Genomic DNA, 13644 nt, shown 5'->3' with positions numbered 1-13644 from the left:
GCGAAAGGTTGAGTTGAAATTTCTCATTTGGAAGGTGGTCATGCTTTTGGCCTTGGCGTCCGCCAGACGGGTGTCGGAATTGGCGGCTTTGTCTCACAAGAGCCCATATTTGATTTTCCATGAGGATAGAGCGGAATTGAGAACTCTTCATTTCACATAAATCAACCTATTGATGCCGTGACAGTGCCAAAGTCTCTCGATGTCGTAAGAGCTTTGAGAATTTATGTCGCCAGAACGGCTCTTTTTAGGAAAACGGAGGCTCTGTTTGTCCTGTACGCTTCCAACAAGATTGGAAATCCTGCTTCCAAGCAGACTATTGCACGCTGGATTTGTAATACGATTCGGCACGCTCATTCTACGGCTGGATTGCCGTTGCCGAAGTCAGTGAAGGCCCATTCTACCAGGAAGGTGGGCTCATCTTGGGCGGCTGCCCGAGGGGTCTCGGCACTTTAACTTTGCCGAGCAGCTACGTGGTCGGGTTCAAACACTTTTGTTAAGTTCTATGAGTTTGATACCCTGGCTGATGAGGACCTCATGTTTGCTCAATTGGTGCTGCAGAGTCGTCCGCACTCTCCCGCCCGGTCTGGAGCTTTGGTATAGACCCCATGGTCCTTTTGGAGTCCCCAGCATCCTCTAGGACGTAAGAGAAAATAGTATTTCTCTGACGTCCTAGTGGATGCTGGGAACTCCGTAAGGACCATGGGGAATAGACGGGCTCCGCAGGAGACTGGGCACTCTAAGAAAGAATTAGGACTACTGGTGTGCACTGGCTCCTCTCCTGAGCTCCTAGTAAAGAAAGTATTTATTAGGTTTTTTATTTTCAGTGAGATCTGCTGGCAACAGACTCACTGCTACGAGGGACTTAGGGGAGAGAAGCGAACCTACCTGCTTGCAGCTAGCTTGGGCTTCTAGGCTACTGGACACCATTAGCTCCAGAGGGATCGAACACAGGCCCAGCCTCGGTCGTCCGGTCCCGGAGCCGCGCCGCCGTCCCCCTTGCAGAGCCAGAAGCAAGAAGAACGTCCTGGAAATCGGCGGCTGAAGACTCCGGTCTTCATTAAGGTAGCGCACAGCACTGCGCCATTGCTCCCCATGCACACCACATACTCCGGTCACTGATGGGTGCAGGGCGCTGGGGGGGGGGGGGGGGGGGGGCGCACCCTGGGCTGCAATTAGATTACCTTAAAATGGCTAAAAACACATAATATAGTCTAATAAACTATATATGTGTAAAAATCCCCTGCCATAATATTAATATAAAGAGCGTGAGAAGCCCGCCGAAAAAGGGGCATGGCTATCTCCCTCAGCACACTGGCGCCATTTCCTCTTCACAGCTCCGCTGGAAGGACGCTCCCCAGGCTCTCCCCTGCAGTTTCCAGGCTCAATAGGGTAAAAAAGAGAGGGGGGGCACTAGATTTAGGCGCAATACTGTGTATTATAGCTGCTATAGGGAAAATCACTTTGTGTAGTGTAAATCTCTGTTTATATAGCGCTGTGGTGTGTGCTGGCATACTCTCTCTCTGTCTCCCCAAAGGACTTTGTGGGGTCCTGTCCTCAGTCAGAGCATTCCCTGTGTGTGTGTGGTGTGTCGGTACGGCTGTGTCGACATGTTTGATGAGGAGGCTTATGTGGAGGCGGAGCAGGTGCCGATAAATGTGATGTCCCCTCCTGCGGGGTCGACACCAGAGTGGATGGATATGTGGAAGGTATTAACCGACAGTGTCAACTCCTTACATAAAAGGTTCGATGACATAACAGCTGTGGGACAGCCGGCTTCTCAGCCAGTGCCTGCCCAGGCGTCTCAAAGGCCATCAGGGGCTCAAAAACGCCCGCTACCTCAGATGGCAGACACAGATGTCGACACGGAGTCTGACTGCAGTGTCGACGACGACGAGACTAATGTACATTCCACTAGGGCTATCCGTTGCATGATTACGGCAATGAAAAATGTGTTGCACATTTCTGACATTAACCCAGGTACCACTAAAAAGGGTATTATGTTTGGGGAGAAAAAGCAACCAGTGGTTTTTCCCCCTTCAGATGAGTTAAATGAAGTGTGTGAAGAAGCGTGGGCTTCCCCTGATAAAAAACTAGTAATTTCTAAAAAGTTACTAATGGCGTACCCTTTCCCGCCAGAGGACAGGGTACGTTGGAAGACATCCCCGAGGGTGGATAAAGCGCTCACACGCTTGTCAAAAAAGGTGGCACTACCGTCTCAGGATACAGCCGCCTTAAAGGAGTGTGGGGATAGAAAGCAGGAGGCTATCCTGAAGTCTGTATATACACACTCAGGTACTATACTGAGACCTGCTATTGCTTCAGCATGGATGTGCAGTGCTGCAGCAGCGTGGTCTGATTCCCTGTCTGATAATATTGATTCCCTTGACAGGGACACTATATTGCTAACCATAGAGCATATTAAAGACGTAGTCTTATACATGAGAGATGCACAGAGGGATATTTGCCGGCTGGCATCTAGAATAAATGCAATGTCCATTTCTGCCAGGAGAGTATTATGGACTCGGCAGTGGACAGGTGATGTGGATTCTAAAAGGCACATGGAGGTTTTGCCTTACAAGGGTGAGGAATTGTTTGGGGATGGTCTCTCGGACCTCGTTTCCACAGCGACAGCTGGGAAGTCGACATTTTTACCCCAGGTTCCCTCACAGCCAAAGAAAGCACCGTATTATCAGGTACAGTCCTTTCGGCCCCAGAAAGGCAAGCGGGTTAAAGGCGCGTCCTTTCTGCCCAGAGGCAGGGGTAGAGGGAAAAAGCTGCACCATACAGCCAGTTCCCAAGAACAGAAATCCTCCCCTGCTTCCACTAAATCCACCGCATGACGCTGGGGCTCCACTGGTGGAGCCAGGTGCGGTGGGGGCCCGTCTCCGGAACTTCAGCGACCGGTGGGTTTGCTCACAGGTGGATCCCTGGGTTCTACAAGTGGTATCTCAGGGATACAAGCTGGAATTCGAGACGTCTCCCCCTCGCCGTTACCTCAAATCAGCCTTGCCAGCTACTCCCCCGGACAGGGAGGTAGTGCTGGCGGCAATTCACAAGCTGTTCCTCCAGCAGGTGATAATAAAAGTTCCCCTCCTTCAACAGGGACGGGATTACTATTCCACAATGTTTGTGGTACCGAAACCAGACGGTTCGGTGAGACCCATTCTAAATTTAAAATCCTTGAACACTTATATAAGAAGGTTTAAGTTCAAAATGGAATCGCTCAGGGCGGTTATTGCAAGCCTGGAAGAAGGGGATTACATGGTATCACTGGACATCAAGGATGCGTACCTGCATGTCCCCATTTACCCACCTCACCAGGTGTACCTCCGTTTTGTGGTACAAGACTGCCATTACCAATTCCAGACGTTGCCGTTTGGTCTGTCCACGGCACCGAGGGTATTTACCAAGGTAATGGCCGAAATGATGATACTCCTTCGAAAGAAGGGAGTTATAATTATCCCATACTTGGACGATCTCCTTATAAAGGTGAGGTCCAGGGAGCAGTTGTTGGTCGGAGTAGCACTATCTCAGGAAGTGCTACAACAGCACGGCTGGATTCTGAATATTCCAAAGTCGCAGCTGGTTCCTACGACGCGTCTGCTGTTCCTGGGTATGATTCTGGACACAGAACAGAAGAAGGTGTTTCTCCCGGAGGAGAAGGCCAAGGAGTTGTCATCTCTGGTCAGAGACCTCCTGAAACCAAAACAGGTGTCGGTGCATCACTGCACGCGAGTCCTGGGAAAGATGGTAGCTTCTTACGAAGCAATTCCATTCGGCAGGTTCCATGCAAGGATCTTTCAGTGGGATCTGTTAGACAAGTGGTCCGGATCGCATCTTCAGATGCATCGGCTGATCACCCTGTCCCCGAGGGCCAGGGTGTCTCTGCTGTGGTGGCTGCAGAGTGCTCATCTTCTAGAGGGCCGCAGATTCGGCATACAGGACTGGGTCCTGGTGACCACGGATGCAAGCCTCCGAGGTTGGGGGGCAGTCACGCAGGGAAGAAACTTCCAAGGACAATGGTCGAGTCAGGAGGCTTCCCTACACATAAATATTCTGGAACTAAGGGCCATTTACAATGCCCTAAGTCAGGCAAGACCCCTGCTTCAAAACCAGCCGGTGCTGATTCAGTCAGACAACATCACGGCGGTCGCCCATGTAAACCGACAGGGCGGCACAAGAAGCAGGATGGCGATGGCAGAAGCCACAAGGATTCTCCGTTGGGCGGAAAATCACGTGATGGCACTGTCAGCAGTGTTCATTCCGGGAGTGGACAACTGGGAAGCAGACTTCCTCAGCAGGCACGACCTCCACCCGGGAGAGTGGAGACTTCATCCAGAAGTCTTCCAACTGATTGTAAACCGTTGGGAAAGGCCACAGGTGGACATGATGGCGTCCCGCCTAAACAAAAAGCTAAAAAGATATTGCGCCAGGTCAAGGGACCCTCAGGCGATAGCTGTGGACGCTCTAGTGACACCGTGGGTGTACCAGTCAGTTTATGTGTTCCCTCCTCTTCCTCTCATACAAAAGGTGCTGAGGATAATAAGAAAGAGAGGAGTAAGAACTATACTCATCGTTCCGGATTGGCCAAGAAGGACTTGGTTCCCGGAACTACAAGAAATGATCTCAGAGGACCCTTGGCCTCTGCCTCTCAGACTGGACCTGCTACACCAGGGGCCCTGTCTGTTCCAAGACTTACCGCGGCTGCGTTTGACGGCATGGCGGTTGAACGCCGGATCCTGATGGAAAAGGGCATTCCGGTTGAAGTCATTCCTATGCTGATAAAGGCTAGGAAAGAGGTGACAGCAAAGCATTATCACCGCATATGGCGAAAATATGTTGCTTGGTGTGAGGCTATGAAGGCCCCCACAGAAGAATTTCAGCTGGGTCGATTTCTGCACTTCCTACAGTCAGGAGTGACTATGGGCCTAAAATTGGGATCCATTAAAGTCCAGATTTCAGCCCTGTCTATTTTCTTTCAAAAAGAACTGGCTTCACTGCCTGAAGTTCAGACGTTTGTTAAGGGAGTGCTGCATATTCAGCCCCCTTTTGTGCCCCCAGTGGCACCTTGGGATCTCAACGTTGTGTTGGATTTCCTAAAATCACATTGGTTTGAGCCACTTCAGACCGTGGAATTAAAATATCTCACGTGGAAAGTGGTCATGCTTTTGGCCTTGGCTTTGGCTAGGTGGGTGTCAGAATTGGCGGCTTTGTCCTGTAAAAGCCCCTATCTGATCTTCCATATGGACAGAGCAGAATTGAGGACGCGTCCCCAATTCCTCCCTAAGGTGGTATCAGCGTTTCATTTGAACCAACCTATTGTGGTGCCTGCGGCTACTCGGGACTTGGAGGCTTCCAAGTTGCTGGACGTAGTCCGGGCCCTGAAAATCTATGTTTCCAGGACGGCTAGAGTCAGAAAGACTGACTCGCTGTTTATCCTGCATGCACCCAACAAGTTGGGTGCTCCTGCTTCTAAGCAGGCTATTGCTCGCTGGATCTGCTCCACGATTCAACTTGCACATTCTGCGGCTGGACTGCCGCATCCTAAATCAGTCAAAGCCCATTCCACGAGGAAGGTGGGCTCTTCTTGGGCGGCTGCCCGAGGGGTCTCGGCTTTACAACTTTGCCGAGCTGCTACCTGGTCGGGATCAAACACGTTTGCAAAATTCTACAAGTTTGATACCCTGGCTGAGGAGGACCTTGAGTTTGCTCATTCGGTGCTGCAGAGTCATCCGCACTCTCCCGCCCGTTTGGGAGCTTTGGTATAATCCCCATGGTCCTTACGGAGTTCCCAGCATCCACTAGGACGTCAGAGAAAATAAGAATTTACTCACCGGTAATTCTATTTCTCGTAGTCCGTAGTGGATGCTGGGCGCCCATCCCAAGTGCGGATTGTCTGCAATACTTGTATATAGTTATTGCCTAACTAAAGGGTTATTGTTATGAGCCATCTGTTCGTGAGGCTCAGTTGTTATTCATACTGTTAACTGGGTATAATATCACGAGTTGTACGGTGTGATTGGTGTGGCTGGTATGAGTCTTACCCGGGATTCCAAATCCTTTCCTTATTGTGTCCACTCTTCTGGGCACAGTATCCTAACTGAGGTCTGGAGGAGGGGCATAGAGGGAGGACCCAGTGCACACCAGTAGTCCTAATTCTTTCTTAGAGTGCCCAGTCTCCTGCGGAACCCGTCTATTCCCCATGGTCCTTACGGAGTTCCCAGCATCCACTACGGATTACGAGAAATAGAATTACCGGTGAGTAAATTCTTATTTTTAATACCTATCGGTAAATCCTTTTCTCCTAGTCCGTAGAGGATGCTGGGCGCCCATCCCAGTGCGGACTGTTACTTGCAGTTGTTGCTTCGGTTACACGAAGTTTGTGTATCGGTTATGTTCAGCTTGTTGCTGTTTTTCGTTCATACTGTTATCTGGTATTCTTGCTGATCCAGTTGTAAAATTGAGACTACACTCACATCATTGTACACAGCTGCGGGGGAGGCCCAGAGACTCACTATTGCATGTGCTTGGATCACAAAAACCATTGCTAAATGGTCAGGTAACCTAATTGAGGGGTTAGATTCCTTTTCTAGGGGGGATGTTGTTTTACTCCTGCAACATGTATAGGACTCTGCAAATTTTATGGTGGAAGCCATAAAAGAGATAGGCTTGCTTAATGCACGCACCACCGCTATGGCAGTGTTAGCACGCAGGGGCTTGTGGCTACGCCAGTGGACTGCTGATGCGGACTCCAGGAAAGGTGTGGAAGGCCTACCATTCATAGGAGAGGCCTTGTTTGGAGATGAACTAGACAAATGGATCTCCAAAGCTACTGCAAGTAAGTCTAAGTATCTTCCTTCCGCAGCTCCCCCAGCCAGGAAAGCTTATTCAGCTTCAAATTTACAGTCCTTTCGGACAGCCAAGATTAAGGGCAAATCCAGAGGTGGTTCTACGGCCTCCAGAGGCGCAAGAGGTAAACCACGCAAAGCAGCAACTGCAGGTGCTCAGGAACAGAGCTCAGGCTCTTCTTCCTCAAAGCAAACAGCATGACAGTGGACCGCGATGCTTTGAAGGCTGTCAGGTGGGAGCCAGACTAAAATTCTTCAGTTACATCTGGTCAAATTCGTGCCGGGACCCCTGGGTCATAGATCTTATTTCCCAGGGCTACAGACTGGAGTTCCAGGAGCTCCCACCTCACAGATTCTTCAAATCAGGCTTACCATCTTCACAAGAGGCAAGTATAACTTTACAGAGTGCCATTCAAAAAATGGTACAGACTCATGTCAGTGTTCCAGTTCCACCTCATCTGCAAAACAAGGGGTACTATTCCAAATTGTTTGTAGTACCGAAACCGGATAGTTCGGTAAGGCCGATTCTGAACCTCAAGTCGTTGAAACCATACTTGCGTCTGTGGTTAACAGAATCCAATTCTGAACTCCGAACCTCCGACACTCGACGTGGTGAGAAGTCTGTAGCCACCATAGAAGGGAGAGACTGGCTTTTGGCGACAGACTGATCCTCTGGTGCATGTGAAGATGCGATCCGGACCATTTGTCCAACAGATCGAGCTGGAAGGGTCTTGAATGACTTCTTCCATATTGAAGCACCTCGTAAGAGGCCACCATCTTCCCCAGAAGGCGAATGCATAGATGCACCGATATCCAGGTTGGCTTCAGGACATCCCGAACCATCGACTGGATTACCAATGTCTTTTCCAACGGAAGGAACACCTTCTGCGACTCCGTGTCCAGTATCATTCCCAGGAATGAAAGCCTCCATGTTGGCTCTAGGTGAGATTTCTGAAGGTTCAGAATCCACCCATGATCCTGGAGAAGTTTGGATGAGAGACCAATGCTGTCCAGCAACCTCTCCCTGGACGGTGCCTTTATAAGAAGATTGTCCAGGTACGGAATTACATTCACTCCCTGTTTGCGAAGTAGAAATATCATCACTTTGGTGAACACCCTCGGTGCCGTGGAGAGACCAAATGGCAGGGCCTGAAACTGGTAGTGACAGTCCTTTAGTGCAAACCGTATATAAGCCTGATGAGGCGTCCAGATCAGAATGTGAAGGTATGCATCCTTGATATCCAGAGACACTAGGAATTCCCCATCCGCCAGACCTGAGATCCCCGCTCTCAGAGACTCCATATTGAACTGGAACATCCAAAGACTTTGAAGTAGCAGAGGTGTTGGTGACAACCAGAACCACAATAGGTTGGTTGATGTGAAACGCTACCACTTTAGGAAGAAATTGCTGACGAGTGCTTTGTTTTTACTGCACTGTTACTTGGTTAAGTATTGTTGGTTCAGCTGTTGCTGTTCCTGTTTAAAGTTGGGTTAGCATAGCTTTCCTCTCGTTTGTGTGTGCTGGTTCGGAATCTCACCACTATCCTTTTATATCCTTCTCTCAAAGTATGTCAGTCTCCTCAGGCACAGTTTCCTAGACTGAGTCTGGTGGGGGGTGGGTGGGGGGCATAGAGGGAGGAGCCAGCCCACACTATCAAATTCTTTAAGTGCCCATGGCTCCTATTGGACCCGTCTATACCCATGGTACTAAATGGAACCCCAGTATCCTCTACGGACTACGAGAAAAGGATTTACCGGTAGGTAATTTAAATCCTATTTTATCTTCAACATTCTATACTATTCTTTATACATTTTAACCAATATTTCGGCAAAAACAGTATTTTCTGTAAAACATTTTTTTAATGTATATCAAATAAAAACTATATATTTTTAAACTGTAATCTCGGTGAATATATAATGTCTCCCTATTGTGCACCACATAGTTGTGCTCTACTTTTATTCTCTTTCCCCCCCCCCACAATTTTTTTATTGTACAAATTGTGAATGAGATACATCGGTAGCACCCCAATGCTGAAATTAAAAGACAATAGTACAGGTTGAGTATCCCATATCCAAATATTCCGAAATACGGAATATTCCGAAATACGGACTTTTTTGAGTGAGAGTGAGATAGTGAAACCTTTGTTTTTTGATGGCTCAATGTACACAAACTTTGTTTAATACACAGAGTTATTAAAAATATTGTATTAAATGACCTTCAGGCTGTGTGTATAAGGTGTATATGAAACATAAATGAATTGTGTAAATGTAGACACACTTTGTTTAATGCACAACATTATAAAAAATATTGGTTAAAATGACCTTCAGGCTGTGTGTATAAGGTGTATATGTAACATAAATGCATTCTGTGCTTAGATTTAGGTCCCATCACCATGATATCTGATTATGGTATGCAATTATTCCAAAATACGGAAAAATCCCATATCCAAAATACCTCTGGCCCCAAGCATTTTGGATAAGGGAGACTCAACCTGTATTACTTAAATATATAACTGGATTGATAGAAAGTACTATTCATTTTGGATTATCAAATAATTAGATTGTTGCAGATTAGTAACCTTTTATGTGCAACAAACGTATACTTAACTTTGAATGTGTTTTTGGAGGACGGAGAGCTGCACTTTAAATCTTTTTGAGAATTTTTCTTTCCGTTTTTCAACAAGACCTATACAAATATGTATTATCTCTAATATGTTACCAAATATAGCATAATGTTCTGGGACATAAAAATATAAAGTTAGCTAAATTAAACCTAAAAGTGAACCCAAGGCAGCACAAACATTTGTAAAGCGCAACGGACTATGCTTTGCTATAAAAGAAACTGTTAGTTTGTACCTTTTAAAATTTAATACACCTTATTGTCAGTTTAATAGCATATAATTCAGTTTTAGATGCCGCTATGTCCCTAGGGGTGTGGTATGCAAGGTCGACAGTAACTAGGTCGACCACTATTGGTCGACAGTAACTAGGTTGACAGGGTCTCTAGGTGGACATGGTCTAGGTTGACAGGTCAAAAGGTCGACATATGTTTTTTATGTTTTTTTGGTGTTGTTTTCTTCGCTCGCCATGCTTTGGGCACTGTGCCTCGCTACGCTCAGCACAGGTTACGATTCCTATTCCTGATCGTAGTCTGCGTGGATCGTTAAGTATGAAATAGGTCAAAAAATTTTAAACATTGAAAAACTCATGTCGACCTTTTGACCTGTCAACCTAGAACATGTCAACCTAGTTACTGTCACCCAATAGTGGTCGACCTAGTTACTGTCGACCTAGAGACCGGATCCCGTCCCTAGAAATTAATTTTAAATGTTTACAATTATACTTCTAAGAAGCAGGAGTGTGTCATTAATCATTTGCTTAGTATTTAAGCAACAATAATAAAAGGGCACCTATCAATTCTGCCTTGAAATCTAACCATTTCATTATATACCTGCAGACATCTGGCCAGAAAGTTCCTGTATCTTTGGATAAGGAAAACTTTTGGAAGAGTTCTTCTGTCTACTGCAAGGTGAAAACACATTTAATGTTATAATGTTTTTTCCTAAGTATATTCGGCAATTATTAATGTATATACTTTAGCTCTGTTAAGCATATTTCAAGTGATTAAAATCCTTTATATTATTTGAACCTGTTACATTGTGCTGCACATTCTGTTCTGAATCAGTAGAACTTACAATCTGATTTACCTACCAGAGAGACACAACACATAATGAGGCAGTTTATTTGAAGTTAAGTCAGTTAATGTATCTGTATACAGTATGTTTGTAAAGTGGAAATAATAAAGAGAACTCAGAGAGAACTCACATGGGCAATGGGATAATGTGCAAGCGCCATACTGGTAGTACTGTGGATCAGAATTTAGTATTGAATATGTCATGGAGCCCAAGGCTTGAAATGACTGATGATAGGTATTTACCTGTATAAAAAGTGTAAATACAAAGACTCACAATTTGTCGTGGTATGGAAACTTTTACTTGAATATTTCAAGATTCTTTTCATTTGTTTCGGGTTTGAACATTTCCCTGATATCTGTTTCTGAGTTCTTGTCAAAGTTGAGTACTGTATATTCACAATAGAAGAGGGTATCTAAGGTACTGAAGACTCACGCAGTTTTAGGTGTATGTTTTGTTTACAGATGGAGAAAGGAAGGGACTCTATGCTAGTGTCTTGGGCAGGGCCCCATTTGACCCTAATCAGGCTTTATACAATAGCTGTCCACACTGTTTTGCAAGTAATCACGTATGCAAGTCGATTAAAATTTCAATAGTGATATTGATTTTTCTGGAACATTGTCAAAATATAGGCCACACATGTTAATTATGTATTTGCTGTTTCCTTAGACATCATTATTCCCATCATTTACTGCGTTCCTGTTTATCCCAGTGGAAGGAGGAATGGTGGATATCATGTAAAGAGTGGAGGCTCGGTATCCGAGCTGACTGCCATTACAGGTAAGCCGGCCTGAGCCGCATTGGCATGCAGTACTAATTCTGCTGTGTCATTAAATACAGTATATTGTTTGTTTATAGGTTTACAAACCCCTCCCCCCCTATTTAATTACAGGAATCCTACGTATAAAAATTATTTTACCAAATGGCACGTTCTCATAGATAGGGCACTGCTTCCAGGGGTGTGGCACCTGACTTTAGGCGACTGGCTACCTGGTCCTCTTAACATGCTTTCACAACATTAACAGAGTCAACATGTTTGTGTCCAAAAATGCTAGTCTTGAATGGAAGTAGCTGGCCACTGCAACTTCTGAGCATGCACTCCTGTAGGGACAGCTTGGGAACATCCCCATGAAATAACAAACTGATTGGGGGATTCCTTCCATACACTTCCATACATGATCTTGTTTTTGTTCTCGTTATCCTTGTTTAAAGCTATTGTTTAATTTCTCATACGTCCTAGAGGATGCTGGGGATGCTTCAAGAACCGTGGGGTATAGACGGGATCCGCAGGAGACATGGGCACTCTATAAGACTTTGAATGGGTGTGAACTGGCTCCTCCCTCTATGCCCCTCCTCCAGACTCCAGTTAGATTCTGTGCCCAGTGAGACTGGATGAACACTGAGGAGCTCTCCTGAGTTTCTCTGAAAAAGACTTTATTAGGTTTGTTATTTTCAGGGAGACCTGCTGGCTACAGGCTCCCTGCATCGTGGGAGTGAGGGGAGAGAAGCAGACCTACTTCTTAAGAGTTCAAGGGCTCTGCTTCTTAGGCTACTGGACTCCAATAGCTCCAGAGGGTTCGATCACTACGGTACGCCTAGCTGCTTGTTCCCGGAGCCGCGCGGTCACCCCCCCTCACAAAGCCAAAAGATAGAAGCCGGGTGAGTATGAGAAGATCAGAAGACTTCAGTGACGGCAGAAGAGGTACCGCGCTACGCGCCATGCTCCCACACATAACACAGCACTGCAGGGCGCAGGGAGGGCGCCCTGGGCAGCATGAACACCTCAAATCAGACTGGCATGATTTATAACAGTGCTCCGGGCACTAGTTAAGGGACCCCCGCCAGTATAAACATATTTTTAAGCGGGACTGAAGCGCGCCATGTAGTGGGCGGGGCCTAGCCCACTCAGCTCTGACCAGCGCCATTTTCTCTCCTCAGAAGCTGCAGAGACGCTGGCCCTGTCCTCCACACTGCTGTACAAGTAACAGGGTGCAAAACGGGGAGAGGGGGGCACAAATAATTTGGTGCTGATTTGTATATATATAAAGCGCTAACAGGTCTGGGTAGTAATTTTACTGGCCTCAGTACCGGGATAGGAGCTGGGTGTGAGCTGGCAGAACTCTCTCTGTGTTCCTCTTGCAGGCTTTATTGTGGGTCTGTCTCCTATAGCCCCTGTGTGGTTGTGGGTGTCGGTACGTGTGTGTCGACATGTGTGAGGCTAAATGCTCTTCCCAGGAGGAGGCTGGAGTGGGGACAGAAAATACTGTGAGTGACCGTGTCGGCACCGCCGACGGATGATTGGGTGAATATGTTGAGTGGTTTTTTTGTTTTTGTTTTTTGAAAATATGTTTATTAGTTTTTCCACATAGAGACATAAAGAGAGAAAAAGGCAGAGAAACAATGCAGTACAAAGTGCATGTAAAATGCTTATACTTATGGATTACATAATAGGCAACAAAGGTATGGCATAGTATCAAACATCACCACTACCCCTGGTGTTGTGTATAGGAGCGAGCAGTGCAGAGGACCATATCAAAGCATCAGCAGTGATGAATATAAACAGCAATTTAGGCCTATAATATATTATGAAAGAAAAACTGCACATTATCACATATGTAACAAACCAAAATCAACTAGACAATCATAGAGAAAAAGAAAGAAGAAAGAAAGACAACAAAGACATGGATAAGAAGTGTGAGGGAGGAGGGGGGGGGGGGTTGCAGATGCCTAAAGAATATTCATCATACATGATAAGGCACATTCCTAGGGACTGTGGGGATCAAATCGCCCAGTATCAAGGTACGGAAGCGAGCATCACCCCGGTGCCGAAGGTGGATCATCACCAATAGGGATACCTAGTCTGCGGTAAGAATCCCAACTAAGGGAATCAAACAATTTCAGTATATGAGTTCGTTGTGGGGGTAGAAGAGAGTCAATGTATAGTCCCCATTTCTTATAAAAGCGCAAAGCGTTACGGTCAAGGTCTGGGAGAGTGGATTGGCGTTCAAAGTATAGTGTATTAGTAAGTAAAGACTTGAGGTTACCTAGGGAGGGAGAGGTTCGATATATCCAATGATTCAGAATTAACTTTTTCCCCAGGGTCA

The 13644-nt window shown here is 46.3% G+C and overlaps 1 protein-coding gene across 3 annotated transcripts in view; it reads left to right on the top strand.

Annotated features, from left to right (window-relative positions):
• The window catches only part of SFI1 (SFI1 centrin binding protein), a 353554-nt gene that overhangs the window by 109573 nt on the left and 230337 nt on the right, over positions 1–13644 (top strand). For all 3 annotated transcript variants that reach the window (XM_063913069.1, XM_063913070.1, XM_063913068.1), the window contains exons 3-4: positions 10306–10377; positions 11210–11320. In XM_063913069.1, coding sequence (XP_063769139.1) covers positions 10306–10377; positions 11210–11320 — 183 coding nt within the window. The remainder of the gene's footprint in view (positions 1–10305; positions 10378–11209; positions 11321–13644) is intronic.

Source organism: Pseudophryne corroboree, chromosome 1 (genome assembly GCF_028390025.1).
Source record: "Pseudophryne corroboree isolate aPseCor3 chromosome 1, aPseCor3.hap2, whole genome shotgun sequence".
Classification (NCBI taxonomy): Eukaryota; Metazoa; Chordata; class Amphibia; order Anura; family Myobatrachidae; genus Pseudophryne; species Pseudophryne corroboree.
The sequence above is the reverse complement of the archived record's forward strand: the minus strand, read 5'-3'. Positions and strand labels throughout refer to the sequence as shown.